The sequence below is a fragment of the Diadema antillarum genome, unplaced genomic scaffold (assembly GCF_040938485.1).
Source record: "Diadema antillarum isolate AM-2024a unplaced genomic scaffold, OU_Dant_1.0 seq00000665_RagTag, whole genome shotgun sequence".
NCBI classification, from domain to species: Eukaryota; Metazoa; Echinodermata; class Echinoidea; order Diadematoida; family Diadematidae; genus Diadema; species Diadema antillarum.
Genome location: NW_027271576.1, coordinates 59113 through 85472, shown reverse-complemented (window position 1 = coordinate 85472; position 26360 = coordinate 59113). Strand labels below are relative to the sequence as shown.

The following is a 26360-nucleotide window of genomic DNA, read 5'->3' as shown; positions in this document are numbered from 1 at the left end:
GTGGGCCGTGGGACAGCCGGCAGCCTGCTGCAGTTTCTGTGGCGTCTGCGACCAAATAAAATGCATAAACTCAATATCATAAATATTCTAGGTTACCTACCTAATTGGACCGGTCCTCTCGTTGTGCAGACAGAGTAATTTTACTGCAATCACTGATCTAAGGTTGGTCGCGGTCACTAGCTAGATTCTGTATACCACCAGCATGCACTCCACTCCAACCTCCTTCGTGTTACGCCCGGATCAAACTGAGTTGACGAAGCTAGCCAGTATCTACACCGTGTCAGTATAAATACAATATGCACTGTTCTACACACGGAGAGATGAGATCAATGATTTAGTGCCAGTGGATGAGAGGAACGACCCGTGAGTACTTCCTGACATCTCATGGCGTGAATGACAGACCACTGATATAAATGACCTCTCTGTAGTGGTGCAGTGTGGAAAAGCTGAAGTATTCAATTAGACAGAGCCTAGCCGTACGAAAACACCGGCGGCTGGCTGCATGGGTAGCTAGCTCGCGAGCTGTGCAATTCGATCATTTTTCAAACGTTGAGGGCAGTATCCCTAACGAGATCATGGAGTGGAGCTACCAGGGGGGCGTTTCATCAACGAGTTCGTCGGAGTTTTCACCGACAAATTTGCTATCAGCCAATCAGACCAAGAATTTCATTAGCTTTTAACAGTTGTCAGTGTAAATCCTTGCGTCTGATTGGCTGATAGCAAATTCGTCGGTGAAAACCCCCGACGAACTCGTTGATGAAACGCCCCCCAGGATGTGCCCCTATGGCGGGCCATTTGCCCAATACAAGATTGAATTTCGATAAACTGAGTTTATCGCCGAAAAACTCAGTTTATCACTCGATATATAGCTACTTTAAGTTTTTCGAGAGAAACTGTGTTAATCGAGCGATCAGTTTATCAACAGAAAAACGCAGTTTATCAACCAAAAAACTAAGTTAATCGTGATAAACTTAGTTTTTCGCTCAATAAGCAGTACAGAGTTAATTATCTAAAGAAATAATAGTTTAGGCCTGTAGACTGACAAACTGAGTTTTTCGGCGACAAATTCAATTTACGCAATAAACTTAGTTTATCTACTGATAAACTGAGTTTTCAGCGGTAAACTAGGTTTTTCACTCTATAAACACAGTTTCGAAGAAAAAAAATAGTTTATTGATAATCAAGGTTATTCAAGCTTTGTCAGTAGTGGGCACTTTGGTCTTAGCATGGCGATTGCCACTGCTCGTGTGCCGTGTTACTATCTCCATGCATTACGTGACACATGATAATATTGCATTCAAGCAAGTTATCAACTTAACCATGCTCACTGCATAACGCAACAGACGTCAGTTCAACAGTCGTTTTGCTCGCTGTTTTGACATGGCCACGGAAGGTAGTGGGCAGGCAGAAGAGCTACCAGATCCAGCTTTTTAGATATTTTTCACGTGGGATGACAGTGTTTGCCGTTGTGACTACTAGCTGATAATTATGTAAGCTGTTGTCGCAAGTCTGCGGCCAGCGCGTGCTGAACTCCATGTCCTAATCCTGCAGCCAAATCCGTACGAGTGCTCTCTTTCACCAAGGCTGAAATAACTATGATTTTTGATAAGCTTAGTTTTTTGCTTGATAAACAGAGTCAATCATTAAACTTAGTTTTTCGATGAACTCAGTTTATAGAAAAACTCTGTTTATCGAGCGAAAAGCTTAGTTTTTTGAATAATTCTGTTTATAAAGCGATAAACTTAGTTTATCAAGCGAAAACTAGGTTTATCATGAAACTCTGTTTGTCATGCAAAAAAAAAAAATTAGTTCACCGATAAACTCTGTACATAGAGTGAAAAACTATTTTTATTGTAAGAAACTTAGTTTTTCTTTCGATAAACAGAATTTTTCTGGAAAACTGAGTTTATCGACTGATAAAGTTTTTCGGCGATAAACTAAGTTTCTCGGAATTATTGGACAAATGGCGCGCCATAGACATCAGTGGTGCAATGTACTTGTGCATGTACCTATCCCTGTACACTGAGCACAGATCTATTTTGGTACGTTACAGTCATGCCAGTCGTTCATGCAGACAGACGACATGCAAGCACCCAAGCACAGCACGTGTGTACAATTCAGTTTTAGTAAAAAGAACGTCTAACTTCAAGGTCGGTGCACGCAGCACGTTGACGATGCAGTTTTTATTGGCCCAGTGTTGACCAATCACATTCGTGCAACCCTTCTCTCACGTGAATAAGATACTGTACTAGTACTAGCAGATGACACATATGATTACTGACTCACCAAATGCACTATAAACAGCGACTTAAAGTTGACATCATTCGACGTTTTTGCTCATTTCTCAAAAGTTTACTCAAGAACAGTACGTATAATCATAGTGAAAGTTACGCAACTGCATTCCTACTCTCGCGTAATAACGTATGGATTTAATGATATGCAGGAGAATGATGATAAAACGTACATTACAGAGAGAGGGGGCGGGGGGAGGGAGGAGCATACTGTAAACTAACAAATCAAACAGACAGGAGATGACGCCACATCTAAGACAGGACGTGAACGGAATATTTTGTTGAAGAGAATTATATTGTGTTACTCAACAAACTGCATTTACAGTTTAAAAGTATATGACATAGAGTAGATTATTGCAGCACTATTTGGCGAAATGATGGAAAAGGGAGATTAGACAAATTTACAAAAAAAAATGCAAAATTAGAGCTCTCAGGATTGTATTGAAGAAGGAATGGAGTCGTGTTTTGTTTGATAATTTGAACATTGATAATATTTCTAATAGGAGAAATAAACAAATTTTGTATATGATGTTTAAGATTGCATAATAGATATATGAAACCAGGAGAATTTTTCAAAGCATTATGGCTTAAGTAATGTGTATAAGTGATTTGAGTTACATAAGCCGCGTACCAGTATTTCATTACGTGGAATTAAATAATGGAATCGATTGTCCTTTACCAGATTTAAGTTCAACGGTGAATATAACTGTCATCTATTAACGATACTGCTTCCAGTTCTAGATTCATCAAATTTATATTCTTTGTGTACATTTGTTAATTTTTGTGTGAAAGTTCAACAAGAATGATCTTGCGTAGAGCTATTCGTGTGTGATGCGTGAAGGAGGAAGGAGGTATGGGGCCCTTGTAGCCCGCAAAATCAACTGTTGATGATGTCTTTTGTTGTTGTTTCATGTGTTTTTATTGTATACTTCATTTTTTTTTTCTGTATGATTCATGTCACCATCGATGTTCCTGTATATGTTCCTGTATCATGTTAAAGGGATCGTATAGTTTTGGTTGAGACCTAATTTCAGTTTTCTAGCATTTTTTGGTGAGATAATGAGAAATCTCTTATGAAAGAGCATGTAATTCCATGCGGAATTCAACGTGTATTTGATGAAAATTGGTTTTGAAATGGCTGAGATATCCAAAACAGAGCGATTCAAAGTGTGGCGGGGACCCACACTTTATTACCGTCGCTTTGTTTTACTTTGTTTTTGGATGTATCCGTCATTCCAAACCCGATTTTCATCAAACAAACTTTGAATTCCTCTTAGAATGGTATGTTCAGTACTATTTCGTAAGTGTTTTCTTGGTATCTCGCAAAAAGTTAAAAGCCCAATTCTCATCTCCACCAGTACTGTGCTATCCCTTTAACTGTCTTTTTTAAGATGCACGGACTTGTGGAAGTACAGCCTGTGGCTGAAACAAGTGCCGTGTGGAATTTAAATGAAATAAATGAATGAATTATTGAATGAATGAACATATATAATGATGAATTACAACTTTTTACCTGTATGTCATGTACGTATATATTGTTTTGTTTATTGTTCTTATGTCTTCTGTGATACTCTGTTGTAACGTGATACTCTGTTCTACAGCGCCATGAGTATCTTTTTAGGTAGAATGAGCGCTTTATAAGAGTCTCTCAATCATTATTATCATAATGATTATTATTATCATTGTTGTTACTATTATTTTTATTATTATAGTTATCATCATCATCATCATGAATGAATGAATGAATGAATGAATGAATAATGAACACTGACTTTAGAAGAATCGTTAAAAGTTAAGATCAACTTGAAATAATGGTATACCATTGGTTTTATTGTTCAGTTTTCTCTACTTTATATTGTTAACAAAATTTACAGAAGAATAATTCCTTCATCCCTCACTGTATTTTGTATACAGGAAATTATATCTCGTTACACATCACTCAGCAGTTCCCTATAATGCATTTTGGTGCGACTGTCATGCAAAATGTCATTCGTGTAGGACGGTGTAGCGATTTCATTACAAAGAATTTTACACCATTATGTTCAAAACATTATGTCCAATGACTAAAATTGTCATATTTTGAGAAAGGAAAATATTCCCTGTTATATGAATGTCTACATAAAAGTCTCCGGAGAAAATTTCATTTTCATTTGGAAGCTATAGAATAGCATTAAAGAAACACATAGCAAATCATTAGTGAAAGATGATCTTTAACTTTTAGCATCGGCTTATATTCTAAATGCATTTTCTTTCAAAAGAACAATAAACATTCATGGCATCAAACAGAACGTCGGCAAACTACAGTTAAACTCGCCTAAGTCGACATCGCACCAAAAATTATCTACCAAATAGCGTATAAATAGCGTAACTTTTGAAGGAATACATTTTGAGCAAAATGATTTGGCAGGGGTATAATGGGGGCCTATGTGTTGACTAACTTTTGTGTGAAAATGAATGTGTTCTGTCAAGTCATTTCTATGAGTGAGCACATGTTTAAAGACAAAAATTGTCACTTTTCAAAAGTCACAAAAGCTATTTTTGACAGTTGCTCCCTCTTATTTGTACCTGTATAATGGTGAAAGTTTGAGTAGGGCCTACTATATTGTTAATCGTTTCACCATACATTGCTTGACCCCTAATTATGCCATATCAACATTAAACACACTTCAGCATTTCATGCTTCATGTTAACAGTGTGCCTGCTCAAACACTGTACAATGACTCCCTCTTATATTCACACAACATATCTGTTACATGTTGGTATATGATATCAGATGTCATTTTTTTTCTCCACATTATTAAACAGAAAAGATTTTGCAGTACAGGGGGGTTGAGATATTCAAAGCCATTTCCTCAAACCGTGCTCGACTAACCGCAAAGATGTCAGGATTATTAGGTACAAGTTGCTCAAAAGATGAATGATAAAGCAACAACAGCACTCATAAAGATGCTCTACAACCAGAGCGTTTCACGGACCCCCTAAAACGACTCCCGAGAATTTTAAAGAGTTACTATTTTGCTTTAAGACGTGCTCATTGATGTATGACTGACCAGATTATTCTCATTTCACACGGAAGTTAGTCGATAAGAACATTAGTGTTAAAATAATTACCCTTTATCTTGTTCAAAAACCTTTTCGTCAAATTATGGAGAGGGGGAACTTTTTGTTGTGTTGATTTCTCTTTAAGAAAATTCATGCCTAGTGTACTAATACCGTGCTCGCAGGTGACATTCTCTTTTATTTCTTTATCTTATGGAATAATTCAAAAAAATATATTGTCTAGTATGTTTTTGAATCGAAAAAGGGGATTTTAATGCGACCTTCAACGCGTCATTAGAAAGAAAAGAAAAAAAGCGAAAAGATGTCTTAAGACGCCAATGAAGTCGCAGGCATGGCCTATAGGCCTATTATTCTACGGCATACAGGTTTAAAAAAAAACTATACCAAGGGCTCTTTTACGCAGTCATGCACATTCTATGAATCTTGAAACATGCAATAACGACATTATTTTTGACAGTAAACTTACTTCATGATTAAATGCGACCGTACAGCACAAAACCAACAAAACGTTGCACGTCCTGATTTTACGCGAGGACTCAAATTAGGCATTAAGTGAAGCGGGTCGACCCAGTCAATCTTGAGATTTCCATATTTTCTGAAAGAGCTATTCTTCTGGATTATTTTAAAGTTAAAGATCATAAACGAATGGGAAATTGTATTTTTAGCAGTTTTTCTATAACACTTTTTGTTGAATAGTGTGAGCACGTATACAATGTCTTTAATAGAGGCCTCCCTTCATTTCTAAAAAAAACTCCATACTGTTCACTTTCAATTCTAATAACTTTTGAAAGGATGAAGCTATTGCTTTGAAAGTTGTAGTAGACATGGTTAGAATGTGTTGATAGAGTATGTTATTTCAAGATTAATTTGATAATCCCATCATTGCTGTTGCTATGGAGTTTTACATCCTGTTTCTGTCCCATTCATTGCACAGAGCACGGCTTGGTCGGATTTAGTGCTTGCAAACCCTATACACAGAGCCCTTTTTTTCTCTCTCTCTCTCTCTCTCTCTCTCTCTCTCTCTCTCTCTCTCTCTCTCAGTAGGCCCCTAAACACTTTTCCAGAGTGTGTGCTTTCTTTATTTGGATATTGTTAGGAGAGTCCATTTAAATTGAGTTATATATTATTTCAAAGCTTAGAGTCTGCTCTTTCAGAACTACCCTTAGTCAATTGATTCCTGCAAATTTTTGTTGGTGATGCTGGGTAACAAAGTTAATATAGGTTTTCCCGGCCAATTTCGCACTTGTGTCAGTCCAATTCCTAATTGCTGCATTCAATTTAGCAAAATTTAGCGTAGATGACATGTTCGGTAGTTCAATTTTATGATCTCTTCATTCAAATTCATTTTGGAGCATTCAAATTACCTTTAGCGTCATTCTAATTAACACTTTTTCAATTGAAATTCGTAAAACTAGCACCATTTCGTTATTCGTTCATTCAATTTAGAATGATATAGTCACGTGATCACGGACATGCCGCACTCGTTCATTCAAATTCATTTTTGGGCATCCAATTTAACATCTTTTGCAGTCAATTTAGCACGCATGTTTATGCTTTGGTTCTTTCTTTATTTTTTTTTTTGTCAACACAGTTACTGTTTTGCAAGCGTCATTACATTTCAAATTTTCGTACTTATTTGAAAGATTTTGGCAACAGGTTTTTTTTTTTTCTTCAATGTGCTTAGTGATTCTTCCAGTCCGAAGATTTAGTGCATCATGTGGCCACAACTTATCTGGCCGTTGAGTGCTTTATTCCGAGTGTGTCGGCCAGTTCTAGGAAGTCAAGGTTATGATCATCAAATGTTTCTATAATTCTTTTTCTGTCTTCTTGAGAAATACGTCTGTATCTAATTTGTGCTGTCATGACTGTAAGAAGATGAAGTTAGTATTGGTACATGTAGGCCTAAAATGACATGTATGAAAGAAAAGGGGCGTTACAGAACAACAAACCCGAGTTATGTATGGTAAAAAATATGATACTTTTACTGCTTAACAGTGCGTGGATGAAACAAAAAGTCACATAGAAATACGCGTTTAAATGTTATCACCTTTTCAAAAGAGAAATAACATGACGTTAATTTGAATGAACATGTTAGGAATTTGACTGCCCATACGCGAAATTGAATGACTGAAATACCCCTTTCGGCCAGTGTTGGCGAATTTGAATGACTGAAGAGCACGTGCCAATTTGAATGCTCGTTTTACGAATTCGAATGGCACATGTGCAAATTTCATTGATCGAAATGCTAAATTGAACGACCAACTTGCAATTTTGAATGACAGAATGGGCAGTGACGAGGATTTTCGCTAAATTGAATGAACCTTTTATCAAATGGACTGACAAAAGTGCGAAATTGGCCGGGAAAACCTATATCAAAAACTTTGAATTTCTCACTGAATACGTGAAACACAACAATTGAGAATCGGGTAAAAACGTTGAAAATGGAGTATAATGGAAACTTTAAAAAAATCGAAGTGAAATAAAAAATTAATGCACATGCCATAGCAATACAAAAAAGGCATCTGATATCATATTTTGTTATAAACGGTTTTGCTATGGATACCAAATTAGGCAATGCACGATGGAATAACGATGGTTGTATTAAATCATGGAGAGCGCCACCATCGTGTTCAAGTATAGTTGAACATAGCTCGTTTAGTAACAAAAACACATTTACAATGGAAACCGAACTCTCATGGCCATTATAGCTTTTGATGGTGACAGCTCTGCTCTGAACAATTTTTGTATGCCGGAATGCAGACTATGTTTGTTTCGTTTTGTTTTATTATTATTGCATTCGGTGAATGTCATCATACAGGTAAGTCAGCAATATTATATAAATTCTGGAATTGAGCAACAAACTGCATGCAATGTCTGTGGGCTGGGTGTGAATAGAAAGGAAGACAAATATACAGAGACTGTTTTAGATAAAAGTTGACTGAACGACTCCATCCCTTTAATGGGTAGACAGGAAGGCTTCATTATGGCGGAATCAGAGAATAGTGGGTCAAAGGTTAGATTTACATTATACACTGCGATAAGATCCATCTCTTTATAGAGGAATACACATTTTAGCACGAAAGATATATAATATATATATATATATGTGTGTGTGTGTGTGTGTGTGTGTGTGTGTGTGTGTGTGTGTGTGTGTGTGTGTGTGTGTGTGTGTGTGTGTGTGTGTGTGTGTGTGTGTGTGTGTGTGTGTGTGTGTGTGTGAGGGCATTCTACTATAGGACCTACACGGACACTAAGTACGTCAACGGTGTTTGTGATATGCGACCAACCTCTTTGTATGCGACACAATCCTGGGGATTCCCCGCGGTGCAACTGCTGTCAGCCAAAGCTTGTGTGTTGGCCTGTGCTCTGGTATTTTGACTTCCGCCGTTCATAAGTCCTACGGAGCAGCTTAAAGCACAAAAAAAAGTACGGGTGTTACTTTGCATTAATTGTTAGTGTCGAGAAGGTTTCCTAAATCGTCTCTCCAAAATGTCGGATAATGTAGATGTTGTGAAAACACTACAGGAGAAAATCGAAAAATATCATCCTGGAAGTACGATTCGAGCGGCGAACAAGCGGCCTACAAACCCGCCACCACAAACACGAATCGGCCTCTTTGGTGGACCCGGTGTAGGTAAATCGGCATTAATCAACTCATTCCTCTACGCCACAGCTACGGATGGTCTGTGGACTCATTCAGCGCCTGAGGGGTACCAGTCCCAGACATCAACAACCAGGAGACGCAATGTTTACGATATCTCGGAAAGACTTGCTGTGTGCGATAATCGAGGGATGAGAGATTTCAGCAGGCAGTACATGTCCGAAGTACAATCACAGCTTGGTAAGCTAGTAACTATACATGGCATGTATTTCTGTCGTAAATTCGAAGTGTTGCTGTGACAGTATTCATAACAGTAAAATGAATTGTAGTAGTGGTGATCGATGGATCTTTCATATACTCGCAAACAGTAAAAGCATCCCCCCTCTCTCCCTTCTACCTTCATTGGAGGCAATGATGGTTAGAAGAGAGTATTAAACATGTATCATTATTATCATTATTATTATTATTTCTATATTATTATCATTATTATTATTATTATTATTATTATTATTATTATTATTATCATCATTATTATTATTATTACTATTATTATTATTATTATTATTATTGCTATTATCATTATTATTATTATTATCTCAGTCCAATCACTGGACGAGTTCGTGGACTTGAAATATTTCATTCAGAATCACTGTTCGAAAGTGAAGCAACATGTCGCAAAAAGAAAATGCAACAAGTATTATTGTAAGCAACAACAAGGCTAAATTGGCATTGGGAACATTATTGCAGATTGCTAAAATTTGGCAGCCACGGCAGGGTGCGTAACTGCACATCTTATGAACACAAGATGGCGCTACACTACGCCGTAACCAGAGCCGTAAGCGTAACCTGGATGACGGTACGCAGGGGTACGGCGTGGTGCATCATTTGCCAACTTTAACCAAGATCATTTCCCATGTTCTAAGAGATTGAATGTGCCTTGAATTACGAACTAAAAGAGAAAACGGTATATAATTTCTTTGGTAGGTGTTTGAAGGCATAATACCTTACAGTTGCAAGGAATCTCATCAATCAGAACTTCCCTCCGAACCTTGTACAATATTGCACAGAGTAAGGCTACAGTATTGACAATCGTCATGATCGTAGTTCATAACAATGCCTACTTTATTTCTATATACTTCGCTGAAAATCAAATATCAAACCTTTACATTAATAAACTGGAAGCTTCAGATCACGTGACATGATTGAATCGTGAATGAATGACACAAAGAGGTATTATTTTGCACCTACTGTACGTATTGGCTTCCTGCTCACATGCTGTACAAGTCTAGAGGAGCGTTATCAAAAGGGGGGGGGGCGCACTTCCTGGTTTTATGACCTAACAAGCAAAAGGGGGGGGGGGTGTCTTCAGCTCATCTCTCCCCTTCCACTTCTTGGTTAAAAAAAAGGAAAAAAACAAAAGGAAAAAAAAGGTGTTGAGCGCAAAAACATATAACCTTACCGCACTCACACTTCAAGATCTCTACCTATTTCTTTTTAGTGCCACTTAGTAGGGGCCCAAAGTGATGACATCTTATGTATTCCTTTGTATGGTGCACAAAGTGGGGGGGGGGGGGGGGGCGAGACCCCTGCCCCTCCCCCTCTCCCCCCCCCCCCCCCCCCCTCCGGTTCCGCCGGCCATGCTGTATGCACTATTTACAACAAGACATGGAGTTTATAGCAGCTGTGGTATGGAACACTACTGTACCATGTGCATTATATTTGTTGTTGTGGTTATTGTTGTTGTTGGCGGTTTGCCAAAAGATGATCGCCCGTATCATTGCATATCAGTGTGTCAATACTGTTTGAAACGTGCTTACAAACGAGCTTTCTTCTTCTTCTTCTTCTTCTTCTTCTTCTTCGTCCCATTTTCTTTGTCATGTCCAGTTGGTGTGCGAGCAGATGGGACAGAAGTCGAATGGGATAGAACTTTCTTCCAGAAATTCAGCGCACCCCTGGAATGGATATTTAAAGCCCAGGAGGGGCAAAGGATACATTGTGCAGTTCTTGTCCTGAGGTAATATCTCTCACACTACGTTTTTGTGAAATGGAACTTGAGTTCATAAATCAACCAAAAAGCAGATGACTTTTATCAGAGGCGCACCAGAATATGATATATTTCGTACATATAATGTACCTTTACCAACGCGATTATCATACTGCACCATGTAACTTCTGAGGTCACACATTTGGTATAACATCAGCAGATTTGATATGTACTATGGTACTATAGCAAGGCTCGACATTTTTTTTTTTAGCCGTGGCCCGGGGCCACCAGAAATAGATATCGGACAACCAAATTTAAGAAATGAGGTGTTTTGGTGACCCAATTAGGTCCTTATATAGGACCACCACTTATACGTGGTTTTAATGTGTTTTTCTCAACCGGAAAAGGGACAATAACTTGTGCTACAGGTTTGATAAATGCACACACTTCAGCCAGAGTTGCCGCTACCAAGGTTGCTAGATTGCCCCTATAGTCTTCACAGCCGAACTCACTTTATTTTAAGGCCAATTTCGGCCACATTTTTTTTTTCACGGTTAGATTTTGCTGATAAATTTCGTATGTCCAATGATAGAAGTGGGTATACGAAACAGCGAATGATAATACCATGAATATGTAGTTCGTAGAAAATCAAGTTTATGCTCCAATTCAATATTGGATGCAGTAATACTGTGAACTACACGAACATATATCATTATGGGATTTTTTTTTTGTATTATTAAAACTTTATTGATTTTAATTGTTTATGATTTTCATTACTTTTTCATTGCCTGACAGCCAAATAGAACATAAAGAGTATTGGAATACTTTCGAACATTCTTTATAAGAATTCATCAACATTTACAGTAATATTACGTCATAAAAATGAAATAATTTTGATACACTTTCATTTTATTGCATGAAGGTCAGTGTTAGCATTAAATCACTGTGCAGTAAATGCCTTTTCAATCATTTAACTGCATTATTAAGTCGGTTTCGGTTTCTTTTGGTTTTTATCTCTTGACCATCTTTCATACAGTGCAAAAAATCTGTCCATCCAGCCATCAGACTTGCGGAACCTGATTGATACTGTGAAGAGAGTTACCAGTGAGTATAAAAGCTGAGTTTACCCACTGACCATGTTGACTGCAGATTATACACTTGCACAGACTTCACAGGGCATATGAAATTATCCACGTCATTTTAAAGTTCTAAATGTAGGATCCGTTCGAATAAAAACAAATCGAGAGGCTACGACATCATCACCTCACAAAACTGTCAATAGTTTGAACATTAAATACTTTTTTAAAGTCATAAAAGTCGATGATTTAACACCTATACAAACTTCTCTCCTTTCACCGTTTTGTACAAATCGATGTTACTTTGCAATTATTTTATATAATTAGGATGTAGAAACAAATAGATGAAAATGAAAATGAAAGTCACTGCAGCTAGATTTTCACAAGATTGATTTTGCTATTGCCTTATATTTACTACCAATATTAGTATGTTGCTGCGAAGAGATCACTCCCTGAAAACTTGAGAAATTTTAACATTCCGTAATTGTTATTGCGTATACATTCTTAAATTGGCAGTCGCACTGTTTGACGTGAGCTACGAAGCTACAGGCCTTGAGGGATATTTCTCCATGTCTCTCTATTTTTTTTCTATTTCTCTTGTTCTTGTAAATTTATTCAGGAGTGATTATCGTCACTGTCATTACACCTATTTGATGTGCATTGTTATTATAGTCAGATGTTGTGGGGGCACTGTGGCATAGTGAATAAGACTCCCGAGTCCCAAATCGGAGGACCTGAGTTCGCCAATTCACCACAGTGCTTGCGTCCATGGACAAGATGTTTTTACTCTCCATGTCCCAATCGACCCAGATGTATAAGTGGGTATATCTGGCAACGATAGGGTAATAAGAAATGACCGGCAGGGTCGCAGTGTAAGCGCTGAAGAGACTACCCTGAATAAAGAAGATCATAATCACCACATTTATTTTGAACACTAACGCTTTTCCTCCTCTTTGTTTCTTTTCCAAGACCAACCTCCACTGGTTGTCATCACTCATAAGGATTCTCAGTCGGATGCCAGGGTACTGAAAGATTACAAAGTATCTCTTGAGAAAGAAGACATCAAGGACGTCTTCACAATCGAGAATTACACGTTCAGCGACCACCAGTACAACTACGACAAACATCGCGCCGCACTGGAGATTTTGCATCATTGCGTGATCGCCGCTGACGAAATCATGAAAGTTCTGCCACCAGCAGCTGCTGCAGAACGTGGATCCTCCTGCACCATTCAGTGAAGGGAGTCAGAGAAGTGGATCAGTCTATGGACCTAATACACATGGACATTCATCGTATCGTTAATTAATTCATGCACCCGTACATCTCAAAAGCGCCACAAAAACATTTTTAGCATGCTTCACTGCTTTGATCCTATGATCGTCACCGCCAGCAAGCCGGGAGTAGAACAAGACGGAGGTTCGAGAAATCTAAAACTATATGCGCTGAAGAAAAAAATCCTCACAAAAATGAAGTAAAGTGAATATGCAGTGTGCATGTGATGTATGTTAGAAAATCATGCCTCAAACCATCTCAAACAATTTCGCAGGTAGCAGGCAGTTTTTAAAACAAAGCTAACATTTTGGCAGAATGATTGTCATTTGTGATTTCAGTATTTCACATTTCCGCAGCTTATTCCAGAGCAAAAAGGGATGGTAATGGTAGAGAACAGGTATCTTGCCATTAGGCAAGATCTTATGCGTGTGCGAAAATGTGCGAATTAGCAATTACCCATCTTTTGACAAAACATTGTCATGTTCTCAGGTTTTGCTGCTCGTAATCATCTGTATTTATTCAAAGACATTTCCATCTGAAAAAGGCACATCAGCGAAACAAGACTGAAGGGAGGGAAACGATTCTTTTGTTAGTGACGGTACATGATCACGCAATCGTAATCGTCCAGACACCTGAATGTACTCATTGAGATGCACATAATCAGGTGGCGGTGGTGATGATGGGATCAAAGAAAGACCTCTGTTCATAGTCCATGTGTAGTAGGTCCATGTTCGGTCAAACCATGGAGCTATATACTATAGCTCCATGTTCAAACCAAAGCGGGATACAAGGCGGCACAAGCACTCACTCTTATATGAAAGTGTAATTAAGAAAAAGATAACCATTGATATGAATGACTTAATTGAGAGAAATCGAACTGTCCTTGATTGGTTGTGATTACAGATACTTAAAGACTACATATCACCTCCTGTCATCAATATGCAGCACTATAAGTGCCTCACCATTACTGCTTGCCTAATCTTCTCTAGTTTTTATGAATCTCTCGGAAATTCAACTTGTCATGCTTGTAATACATCGACCGAAGAGTGTCTTATTCTCATAGCCACTACATGATATTCATTTCCCACCAATTTCAATGACAAAAGTCAGCATCTTAAGCACCCACCTCATCAGACATCTCTGTCCTTTGCAAAAGGATAATCATTCAGAAGTGCGATACTTAATTTGGAAATTGCTTCCAGACAGAGATCTGGATATTGCTTCCAGACAGAGAGAGAGAGTCCGTCCACTCAATCAGATAACACAGCCTGATAACATGAATGTACCTATCGTAATCTTAAAAAAGAATAAAAAATAAAAAATTGAGTAAAAATGTTCACTCTTGAAGGAATGAATAACACAAATGAGTGAATTTAGAGTGAAATTAGAGTGAATTTTGAGTGAAATTGGAGTGAATTTTTAGTGAAAGTGTTTATTTTTAACTCATTTTAGAGTGACCTCAGGGATCACTCCCAAATCTTCGTGTGATCCCTGAGGTCACTCAAAAATGAGTGAAAATGAATATTTTCACTCAAAATTCACTCAATTTTATATTCACTCCTTCGAGAATGAATATTTTCACTAGATTATTTTTAGAGAGTAGAAATCTGTAGTAAAAAATGTAAATCAAGTATCTACGATAAACGCATCTGTAGTATCAATTGCAGTAATGACGCTGATTTTTACAATCTGTCGGGCACGACGGCCAGCCCGTTCCTTCAGACGTCCAGTCATGCGGATATCCACTTCTCGAAGATGCCCTCCTGCCTTCGTCAGTTAGGATTTAGTTGTTAGTTCAGCGCTAGAGCCAGTTTTGATATGTTTGTAGTGCATATTTTAATGACTTATAATACTATATCATTTCATTAATTTTATCGCCATATTTCTCAAGGAAGATACATCAAAATAACAAATACCATGACAATATACATCTGATTATTACTTACTGAGCATGCCTAAATTTGGACGAATTGTCATGATACATTTGTATTATATAGTTTAATGTTGAGGTATGACCAAAGGAAACAATTAAAGATATTATGATAGGCCTACCAAAAAAGAAAAGAAAAGAATGTAATTACAGGTTTCGCGAAATTATTGGTGGTATGTTGTAAGCTGTTTCATAATACTGCAAACTGTTGTGTGATAATAATAACTATGATAATAATAATGATGATAATAATAATAATAATAATGATAATAATAATAATAATGATAATAATAATAATAATAATAATAATAATAATAATAATAATAATAATAATACATTGTAATGATTTTGAAAAAATCTAGACTAAGTTTGATGAACATCTTGCATGCATTGGGCAAACATAGTTTCCAACCATTTTGCATGCAAACTTAACTTGTTTCTTAAACAGGCAACCTATATCTTATCAAAGTAAAGTAATGTGACAGGTGGTTATTATCTTAACCCGTTCCATGCCGAATTCTGAAATCCTCTTAGATCTAGTACACAGGCCGCCAAGTTCCCGAAGGGAATGGGTTAACATTTCCCTGTTATACGTGTCACATGACAGCTGGATGAAAACACTGCACCTTATACTATGTCCTGCAGCTATGCGTACTTTACGTGGGGCCTACACTATCTATTTCCTAAAATCTCCTATATGCTTTATAGAATCTACTATGAATACACTACTTGTATTGCGTTATTTCACTCACTGTTGTATTATATCTCGGTTGAAATACAGTGTCAGAGATTGCTCATTTGTTGTTGGTTTTTTTTTTTTTTTCTAATGGGATTGATGGGTAGTGGATACATAACGCACTGTATGTTATAAGTACCACGGGCCCTGTTGCATAAATCGAACAAACATAATTAAAAACAAAACAAAAAACAAAACAAAAAACAAACCGGAACATGTAAGCCTTTTTATATCAAACATAATTTCGTGCCTCAATCAATCATAACTTGTCTTTTATCAACTTAAGATAAATAAAAAGCTGTGGTTGAAGTAAAACATAAAATCAAACGTAAAATGCCCAATAGCCAATCAAAACCAGGGGGTGATTGCCACATTAGTCTTCCCCACACATTATCATCTGCTCGGAATCAAACCTATAGGGCTGTGAGTTGGCTCAGTCGGTAGCGCGCCTGCCTCACGATCCTAAGGGCCCGGGTTCGAACCCGAGTCTGAACTGAGCAATGTTGTGTGTAATCATCCCGTCCCCTCTAGCAAGACGCAAAACACTCTGTCCCTCGGATAGGACACAAAATGGAGGTCCCGTGTATGAGAGAGTCACAACTCATGCACGTAAAGATCCCGCTTCATTCATTCATCGCAAAGAGCAGGGTGTTTAACCCGGTGAAGTGGTCCCACCTCACATCCAACTGGACCCCATGGAAGACCAGCTTACTGTAGCTGAATATGGGTTATCCAGCCATCTACACATAATGGAAAATGAACAATACAATACAATACAAAAACCTGACTTAAGTTTACGAATTTAATGCAAGCGGTTTTACGTTTGATCCTAGTTATGTTTAATTCTTATGCTTGATTTGGACTTATGCTTGATTTCGAAGGAGTCACATGGCCCTGATTAGTTACCAAAAGATGACCAAAAGATTTCGGTATGAGTAACTGTCGCTATAAAATGTATACGTAAAAATAGCGCAGTTAGGTCCCATTATTATGATATACAGATATATAAGATATATATACATATACAGATATAGGCCTATTATGTCTGCTATAAACTTGCTCTTTGCTTTCAATCAGACTTATATTGTGTATAACTTGATAAAGTGATGATTGGACATTGTCATGATTGTACTTAATAATGCATGTTGAATACATAATAAAACATGATGACACATAATGAATGTGTGTTTCTATTTGTGTGTGCTGCTGGTTTTGCGTTGACTGTTGTGAATCGATCATGATAATTGAATTTGTGTTGGTACGTTATTTTAGAGTCCACCTGTATATTGTTTCACTGCAGTTTATTACAGATCACATCGTTGACAGGTGATGTCGCTCAAAACGTATCTCTCTCTTATCAGTTACTTGTGTACTATAATTCAGCAAAGTCGCTGCATCTTACTAAACCAGATAAATCCACCATTGGGCAATGACTGTATAATAGGCCCTACACGGATACAGGTGTTTTCCGAAGGTTTATATATTTATGTATGTAGGCCCAAAGTATGATGTATGTTTGTCATATATGTATGAATTTACTTATCTATTTATCTTATCTATTCATTCAATCTTCTTTAAGCAGGGTGGCCATTTTAGTTTGCTAACTGTTCTACCAAGTGGCCCTGCGTATACAAAAAACAACCACTTGGAAAAGTATAGAATTTTACAAAAGAAACATATAAAAACAAAAGAATACATAAAGATGGAAAATAAATATATAACACAGCACTGATTATGTTTGAAAAGTTTCATATTGTGTAGATTAAACATCATTTAAAAAATGGAAACATAACAAGCACACAAATAGGCCTATAAGGATAAAGTTTACAGGTGAAGCATTTCTTCTGCATTAAAATAGTATTGTATCAGCCGTCTAAGCCGTCAAGCAAAATTCAAGCCCTAGAAAATTTGCTCTTACATGTATTTTAGTTCTAATAAAAAGGGGCGGATCCTGGAATTTCGAAAGGGGGGGGGGGCGCAAGCAACATTTCTTGTGCTACTTCCGGGTTTCATCTCATTTTTTCTTTTTTCTTTTGTTTTAAGGATAAATAAAGAGGGGGCGCGCGCCCAGTGCGCCTCCATCTGGATCCGCCACTGATAAAGAAATTCACACTGCAAATTCTTATTGCGATAAGTCTTGGAATTCCACAGTCTGGGAATCAACAAACTTATAATTTCATGCATAGCATGTTTTACACAATTTTGTAGTTTGCCTGTACGTGAGACAGAGCGTGTTTTTACATAATGGTTTGGCAATGGGAGACAACACACAGACGTTACTCTACCCCGCTAATCATAATATGATTTGGTTACGGCCTGTTTGTTTTGTTTTGTTTTTATGCCTTCGCCATGAGTGGTGCCGGAGGCATTATATGTTTTCGGGTTGTCCGTCCGTCCGTAATGAATTTTGTGGACATGCAGGGTAACATTCAAAACCTTTTGAGGTATCCTAATGAAACTTGGCATGTATGTGTATTAGGGGTGAAGTTGTGCCTATCAACTTTTGGGTGCACATGCTCAATGTCAAAGGTCAAAGGTCAAGGTCAAATACAAAAGATTTCACTATTTCCACCATATCTATGCAATGCCTGAAGATATTTTCTTGAAACTTAGGATCTGCATGTATTACCCAATTAAGATTCTCTGGTGAAAAGTTTGGGTCATGAGGTGAAAGGTGAAAGGTCAAAAGGTCAAGCAAAAATATCAAAACTTCACCTTTTTTCTCTGTACCTTGGAAATTGTTCAAGGTATCTTCATGGAACATACTATATATACATGTACTGACTGGCAGTGATTATCTAGAGGATTTAGGGTTCATGGGGTCAAAGGTCAAGGGCAACTCTTTAAAATTCTACTATTTCCCTCATGTTTATGCAATGCCAGCAGGATTTTTTTACACTTGGTGTATGCATGTTCATATAACCTAACAGAAATTCTCTGGAAAGTTTTTTTTTTCTTTTTCTTTTTTGCCTCAAAGGTCAAAAGGTCAAAGATGAAAAAGTGAAAAGTGAAAGTGCTGAACTAAATTTTTCCTCCATATGTCGGAAGTGGCTCAAGTTATCTTGAAACTTATTACATATTTATGCATGTTCTGCCTGACAGTGATTATCTTAAAGGCAGCCGATCGCCATCCCTAATGGTACGTAAACTCCGAACGACCGAAGTTTGTGCATGCAATTGCGCAATGCCAGACTCGGTGCTATATCCATAAACGTGTGGGACAATGCTACCACTGAGACAAGTGTGTGTGTGTGCGTGTGTGTGTACGCATCATACACAAACATTGTCACCGCGAGCTGCGGTGATTGGAGGAGAGAGGCCAGAAGACGCTGCGGCGTGTGTGTGTGTGTGTGTGTGCGTGTGTGTGTACGCATCATACACAAATATTGTCACCGCGAGCTACGGTGATTGGAGGAGAGAGGCCAGAAGACGCGTGGCTCTTTTGGCCTCTCTTCATGCGCATGCGCACTGAGAGTGTGCGTAGATTCGAAAGCTCTCGTGGCTCGCTGGGACAGCCATTTTGGGTTAGGAGATAAGCACAGGGAGCTCTCTTGTAGCCTACCGTGTTTTCGCTGACCCATTGAGCCAGCGTATTCTCATTCGGGGGTCACTACATTTGATACAGAATGGGGGAGGCAGCGTGTTGCGTTCGCCTCCGTGCCGCACAAACCACTCGCCACGACTGAGTGTCTTTAAATATGAATTTTAGGTTCAAAGTCCAGATGAAAATTGTAACAATTTACTATTCAATACAGAAATTGCACTTTTTCTCCATACCTTGAAAATTACTCAATGCATACATGTATGAATGGGTCAAAGTCAAGTTAAAGTCCTTAAATCCCCGAATACATGCTCTCCTATTCATCCAATTAAACCTAGGTCAAGGAAGGTGAACATTCAACACATTTGTGACAAAATTGTCATTTTAACATTTGCCAATTTTGTGAAAATGTAATCACACATTGCCCACATGTACTACCTAGACCTATTAGGAGAATCATGCATTATGGCGGAGGCATACCAGTCGCCATAGCGACATTTCTGGTTTTATATTGTGACACTCTGGCCCGAATTCACGAAGATGGTACAAATGAAACCATGGTTTAGGGCTCACACCCATAAATATTTCCCCATAGGGATGTGTGTTAAAAATCAAATTTCAAAAAATTCTGCAAAATAGCTTGGAGAAATGAAGTGTTTCAGCTTCACTAACCTGGATAAGTTAGATATACCCTTTCATCCATCAAATTCTCAGGGTGGATATTTCAGTTCAAATTCTGTCCAGGGGTCCGCAAAGCCAGACTACGAGTTCTTGTCACTCAAAATATCACTCATTTTCCGTACACGTACCCAATGAAATATAGTCCCCTCAAATTCCACCAGAAAAGCTTTCATCTTCCAACCAAAATGCAATTTGTAGAGGAATTCATACTCAATATCTACAGCTACTAGTATTCAGTTTTTTTGCCAAACTACATCATTGATTTTTAATTAATTTTTTTCTTCATTTATTTTGGTATCTTTGGTACGAATTTGTGAAGGGGTCTGGGACAGTCCATTGTATTTACGGGTGTGAGCCCTTTAAACCATGGACAAAAAACCATGGAGCGCCAAGTGTCGCACGGAATAGTTCGTTACGACATTGGTCTTTACGTCGAAAAAATGACCGTTTCGTTAACGAAATTATCATTTCGTGTACAAGACGTTCATTTACTTACAAAATGTTGTCGTTTCGTTACAAAATAATCATTTCAGGTAACGGAAAAGAGACGGATAGTACATGAAATTTGTTATCTGCTATACGCCACACAACACAGGATGTGCTGTAACATCAAAACATACAATTTGCACTGACTACATCAAAGACACATTGATTTTTACATTAAATCGAAATCAATAGTCAGCTCAATATGTTATGGTACACAGATTAAAGTTACTAATGATCGTTTTATAGAGTAGGTCCTACCCGTTTTGAGCTGTTTCCACAAATGAAGAAAGGAAAGCCCTAAATTCAATCTTTCAAAATAATTCGCAAAAATCTTACCTTAAAAAAAATACCAATCAGATTTCACGCGCCTTGAAAATTGCAACCAATATCAAATGCCGAAAATGTGATTTCGAAAAACACACACACACACACATGGAAAACATTAAAAAATGCAAAATATGCCATTCATCATCATGTCTGCATGAGAATGACCTAAATAATAGCACATGAAAACATCAGATTTTTAAAGAACTGTTTTGCGAACTATGGACTCATTCGTATAGCTTTTATTCCGGATAATCTCGTCAAGGTACATTCATGTTTTGTACAGTATCGTTTAAACGCTTGAGAAAATATTAACAGTGCTAATGATTATCATCATCATCATCGAATATACTCTATATTTTGGAGATTCCATTTCACAGGCACCTCAAGTAATCCAGTCCTGCGGAAAAAAAACAGCTCATAATTATTGATTGATATCATTTCATATTCATGAAGTTACTATTTTGGTTTGTCATTTGAACCCATATCCGCAAATCCACAGTCATCATTGATGATTGAAATGTTAATAACTATGGTTACGGGCGAAAATGATGTTAACCGTAGTAATAATAGCATTTCGAAAAGTAAAAATTGCTAAGAGGATAATGACCATGACTGAAATTAAAATATTAAAATAAAACTAATTCATTTACAGTGGCGACAATTTGGAACTCAGGGCATCTTATACACAAGTTTGACTGGAGAACAAAGGTATTGAAACAGAATATCAGGCATTCAAAGATACGTATCAGCAGCTTTTGTTTCCAGATAAAGCCATCACACACAGTTTAATATATCAATCTGGCACTACGCGGGTCCTCCTATAATTAACCTCCTATGGATAATAATTCGTGCAGCACGTATACAGTAAGCCTACGGACAGTCATGACATTTACGGGCTTAGACATACATAAACTGTAGACAAGCGTGCGCCTACATCCATTGATTATTGCAATCTTAATGGATTTTAGTCGATAATAATTCTGTCAATGAATTATCAACATTCAAAAGAAATCATCGATACAAATCGTGATATCGGAGCCAAGTATCGACAAACAATGAAACTTCATTCTATATATTTAAGAGAACATATCTTGGGAACATCGTAATATGTAAATCAGAAGCTGGTAATGTTTTAGAAGGATAGCATCATAAATATCAGGTTTCTTGCTAGGGGCATTCATGTGTAAACCGGGAAGAAATCATTGATCGATCCGTCAGTCTCTGAGAGCTGTCCAGTCATCGGAAACTGTATATCCATCCACCATTCCATTTGTCATTCAAAAATCTTTTGTAACCTATTGGTGATATTGGCAAATTATGATAGGGTATATATTCTTCACTTGCCAGGGTATGAAAATTTTGCGGATTTAAGAGCATATGTATTATCAAATTGAATGTTTACGGTTCAGTTGAGTTTTTCAGTTCAGTTTGATTTTATTTCTGCATTTCTCCATGAAAATCAGGTTCGGGAATTATCGGTACATGTATCTGAACAAAAATCTACGTAATGAATTTACAGTAGAATGATAACGATACTTTTAAAAGTTTTTGAACAAATACGATGAAATCAAAGAAGTCAACGATTTACTTATATCCAGTTTGAGGTAGAAAAGAAAAATGCAGGAGTTGAAAAAAAAGTGAAAATAAAGTTTGAATAAAGAATAAAGTAGTCTGCCATCTTAAGCTGTTGATTGTTAGAAATGGCAGTCTCAGAAAAAAAGGACAAAAAGAAACATTTAAGTTCCTTTTTTGGAACGAAGCTCCTCGTAGTCATTTGGTAGTTGACAAATATTTCCGATGTAACTATACACAGATAGCTATTCGAGTCAAGAAATCAAAATATCCTCTTTATAATGGAATAGAACAATCGTATTTTATCACAAATCATATACCAATCGTGGACTGGAGAAGCTCATGCACCTGTCAAACACAAACACACACACACACACACTTTTTTTTTGTTTTATGATATTCTTTATTTGAGTTTCATTCAATATCAAATCCATATCAACAATGAAATTAATATTACAAAAAAAAAAACAGCTGTGTTCTTCTTTCAGAGTCTTGTGCTAGTGAATCATTTTTCCAACATACAGTACAATATATTTGAGTTTTTTCCAAATCATACCATGTTTTTATAAGAAAAATGACATTAAATTCTACATAACTCTCAGAAAAGGCTATTTTGATCAGCCTAATCAAGCCAATCCAAATGTGCCTTATTACACACACACCCAAAAAGAAATTGTCCTACTAAATCAGTTTTTTTTTAACATAACTTCCTTCTTTTTTTTTTCTTTTTTTTTTGCAGAGCACACGCTATATACATAAATATATATCAGATTAAGCATAACTCTTAAAAGGGAAAAATATCTCGATCAACTTGATCAGGTTACTCAATATCCGCTTCATTACATAAATTCTCTTACACTCTCTTGAGAATACATCATTTCCCAAAACTTGTCATAAACTGAAAAAAAGAACAAAACTCATCATTTTAGTTAACCAACCAACCTACCCCCCCCCCCGTATGTGTATATTATCAAAACAAACCGTATTCCTGCCTAACCCCCTTAACCATTACTCTACTATTACCTAACTACATCTACCTAAAAAAACCCGACCATCCCCACTTATTTCCCCACTAATATACCTCCCCCCGTAGCTTACCCTCAGCACACACCCATATACACACAAAACATCAACAAACATACCCACAAGTGCGCACCCACAAACACCAACACTTGCACACCAAATCACACTACGATGTACATACATGTGGTACATGGTTACCTGTTTCCTAGACAGTAGACACAAAACCGAAGCTAACCAAACGTTTGACATGGGAAAGAGAGAAAAAAAGTGACACACACACACACACACACACACACACACACACACACACACACACACACATTATATCATAACCTCAGATACGTATAGTTGTTGTATTTTTTCCATAGGCCTATTACGGCCACAGAGGAATAGTAAATGTGGCAGTAGTATAGCAAGCCATGACTGTCAAACAAACAGGAAAAAAAAAATAACCACGGAGAGTTTTTTTTTTTCCCTACAGGCCTATTGCGGGATGAATGTTTTTGAATACCTGGGTCCACCAAAAGGATAGGAAATGTGGCAATATTCTTTTTTTTTCTACAAGGCTTTTACGGGATGAAGATTTGTAGCAATACCAGCAAAGAGGAAAAAGGAAACATGTGGTCTGGTATGTGGGTGTTTCTGTTTAGATATATGATATTGTGTCAGGTATCATGAGCGAACAGCTATTCAGTTCCCTTGCATTATTTCTACGGGATGATATCGTCCTATATGGTACAAAACTTCTGACAAGCTTCAAAGGGCATTAATTGATATGGATAATGTGAATAATGTGGACATGGGAACTCGTAATTTGACAATAGAATTGAAATACACTAATCATTACATTGATGACTACAATGATCTAAAACGATTACTTGTATTTCCTGTTTGTTATGGTGTCTCGAGTCTACTCAAAACGACACACTTGACCTAGGTGTTTTCACTTTCACTGAAACTAAAAACCACGGTCTCACAGATACGAGAAACAGTTCTTTTATCTAAAATGACGGTAAGTATGTGAGAAGTGGAAGAGTACATAATCATCTGTAAAGAGTGTCAAACCAATTTGTTGTAATAATTCCATCTGGTGACCGTCTTGGTTGGATTGTAAGAAGGTTTCGGTAAGCTTCACAAAATCGCTTCTTGCGATTATTGTTATTATTATCGTTATCATTATTATTATTATTATTATTATTATTATTATCATCATCATCATCATAGTGATAGTATTAATTATCATTATAATTATTATAATTATTGTCATTATTATTAATGCTATTTTTATTCAGCCGAATGAAAATGACAATAACATTAACATACATTCACATGGAAATGGCACAGTTGACATATAATACAAAGTATGAACAGGGAAGCAATACATGGGCTAGGGCTCACATAAGTAATTATTTTACTGTTGCCCTTAGGCATGTGAGCCCTCTCCTAATGCATTCCCGTAGACACAAATACAATGGAGTTATGAAAAGAAAAATACACATTATTATCAAAACATACGAATAATGAAAATATCACATAAAAGTACAAGAGATGAATGAAAAAATACCCCAAAATTATCCAATCTTCACTTTAAAACCTACCTAGATTTATACATTCACTTTATGTAATGAAAGCAAAAGAAAAAAGGGGTATAATGAGACAACAATATGATCATATCAGACATTGTGTCCTGGACCGGATGTTTCAATCTTATTACATTCAATTCAATTCAATTCAATTTGTTTCACGTTTATCAATGAAAAAAAAAATGCATCAACAGGATAGAATGATAATGATATCCAGCTTGGATGTGCAGCATGACATTACTAACATAGAACATGACCGTCAATTTATCAAAAAAGATTTTTTCCCTTACAGGCCTATTACGGGATGAATGTTTTTGAATACATATTGTACCACCAAAAGGATAGGAAATGTGGCAATATTCTTTTTTTTTTCTACAGGGCTCATACGGGATGAAGATTTGTAGCAATACCAGCAAAGAGGAAAAAGGAAACATGTGGCCTGGTATGTGGGTGTTTCTGTTTAGATGTGACAATGTGTCAGGTATCATGAGCGAACAGCTATTCAGAGCCTTTGCATTATTTCTACGGGATGATATCGTCCTATATGGTACAAAACTTCTGACAAGCTTCAAAGGGAATTAATTGATATGGATAATGTGAATTATATGGACATGGGAACTCGTAATTTGACCATAGAATTGAAATACACTAATCATTACATTGATGACTATAATGACCTAAAACGATTACTTGTATTTCCTGTTTGTTATGATGTCTCGAGTCTACTCAAAACGACACACTTGACCTAGGTGCTTTTACTTTCACTGAAACTAAAAACCACGGCCTCACAAATACAGGAAACAATTCTTTTATCTAAAATGACGGTAAGTATGTGAGAAGTGGAAGAGTACATAATCATCTGTAAAGAGTGTCAAACCAATTTGTTGTAATTATTCCTTCTGGTGACCGTCTTGGTTGGATTGTAAGAAGGTTTCGGTAAGCTTCACAAAATCGCTTCTTGCAATTATTATTATTAACATTATTATTATTATTATTATTATTATTATTATTATTATTATTATTGTTATCATCATCATCATAGTTATAATAATAATTATCATTATAATTATTATAATTATTATTGTCTTTATTATTAATGCTATTTTTATTCAGCCGAATGAAAATGACAATAACATTAACATACATTCACATGGAAATGGCACAGTTGACATATAATACAAAGTATGAACAAGGAAG

General features: G+C 36.9%; 2 protein-coding genes across 2 annotated transcripts in view; one reads left to right on the top strand and one right to left on the bottom strand.

Moving 5' to 3' along the window:
* LOC139736839 (solute carrier family 12 member 2-like) overlaps positions 1-142 on the bottom strand; it is a 55377-nt gene extending 55235 nt beyond the window's left edge. Inside the window, exon 1 of the mRNA XM_071647502.1 lies at positions 101-142. The gene's annotated coding sequence lies outside the window, so the exon portion shown is untranslated. The remainder of the gene's footprint in view (positions 1-100) is intronic.
* An 8698-nt stretch (positions 143-8840) lies between these two features.
* LOC139736835 (uncharacterized) lies at positions 8841-13250 on the top strand. The gene is made up of 4 exons (XM_071647497.1): positions 8841-9192; positions 10837-10966; positions 11973-12040; positions 12982-13250. Exons 1-4 carry the CDS (start codon positions 8841-8843, stop codon positions 13248-13250), a joined length of 819 nt encoding a protein of 272 aa, XP_071503598.1.
* The last annotated feature ends 13110 nt before the right edge of the window (positions 13251-26360 follow it).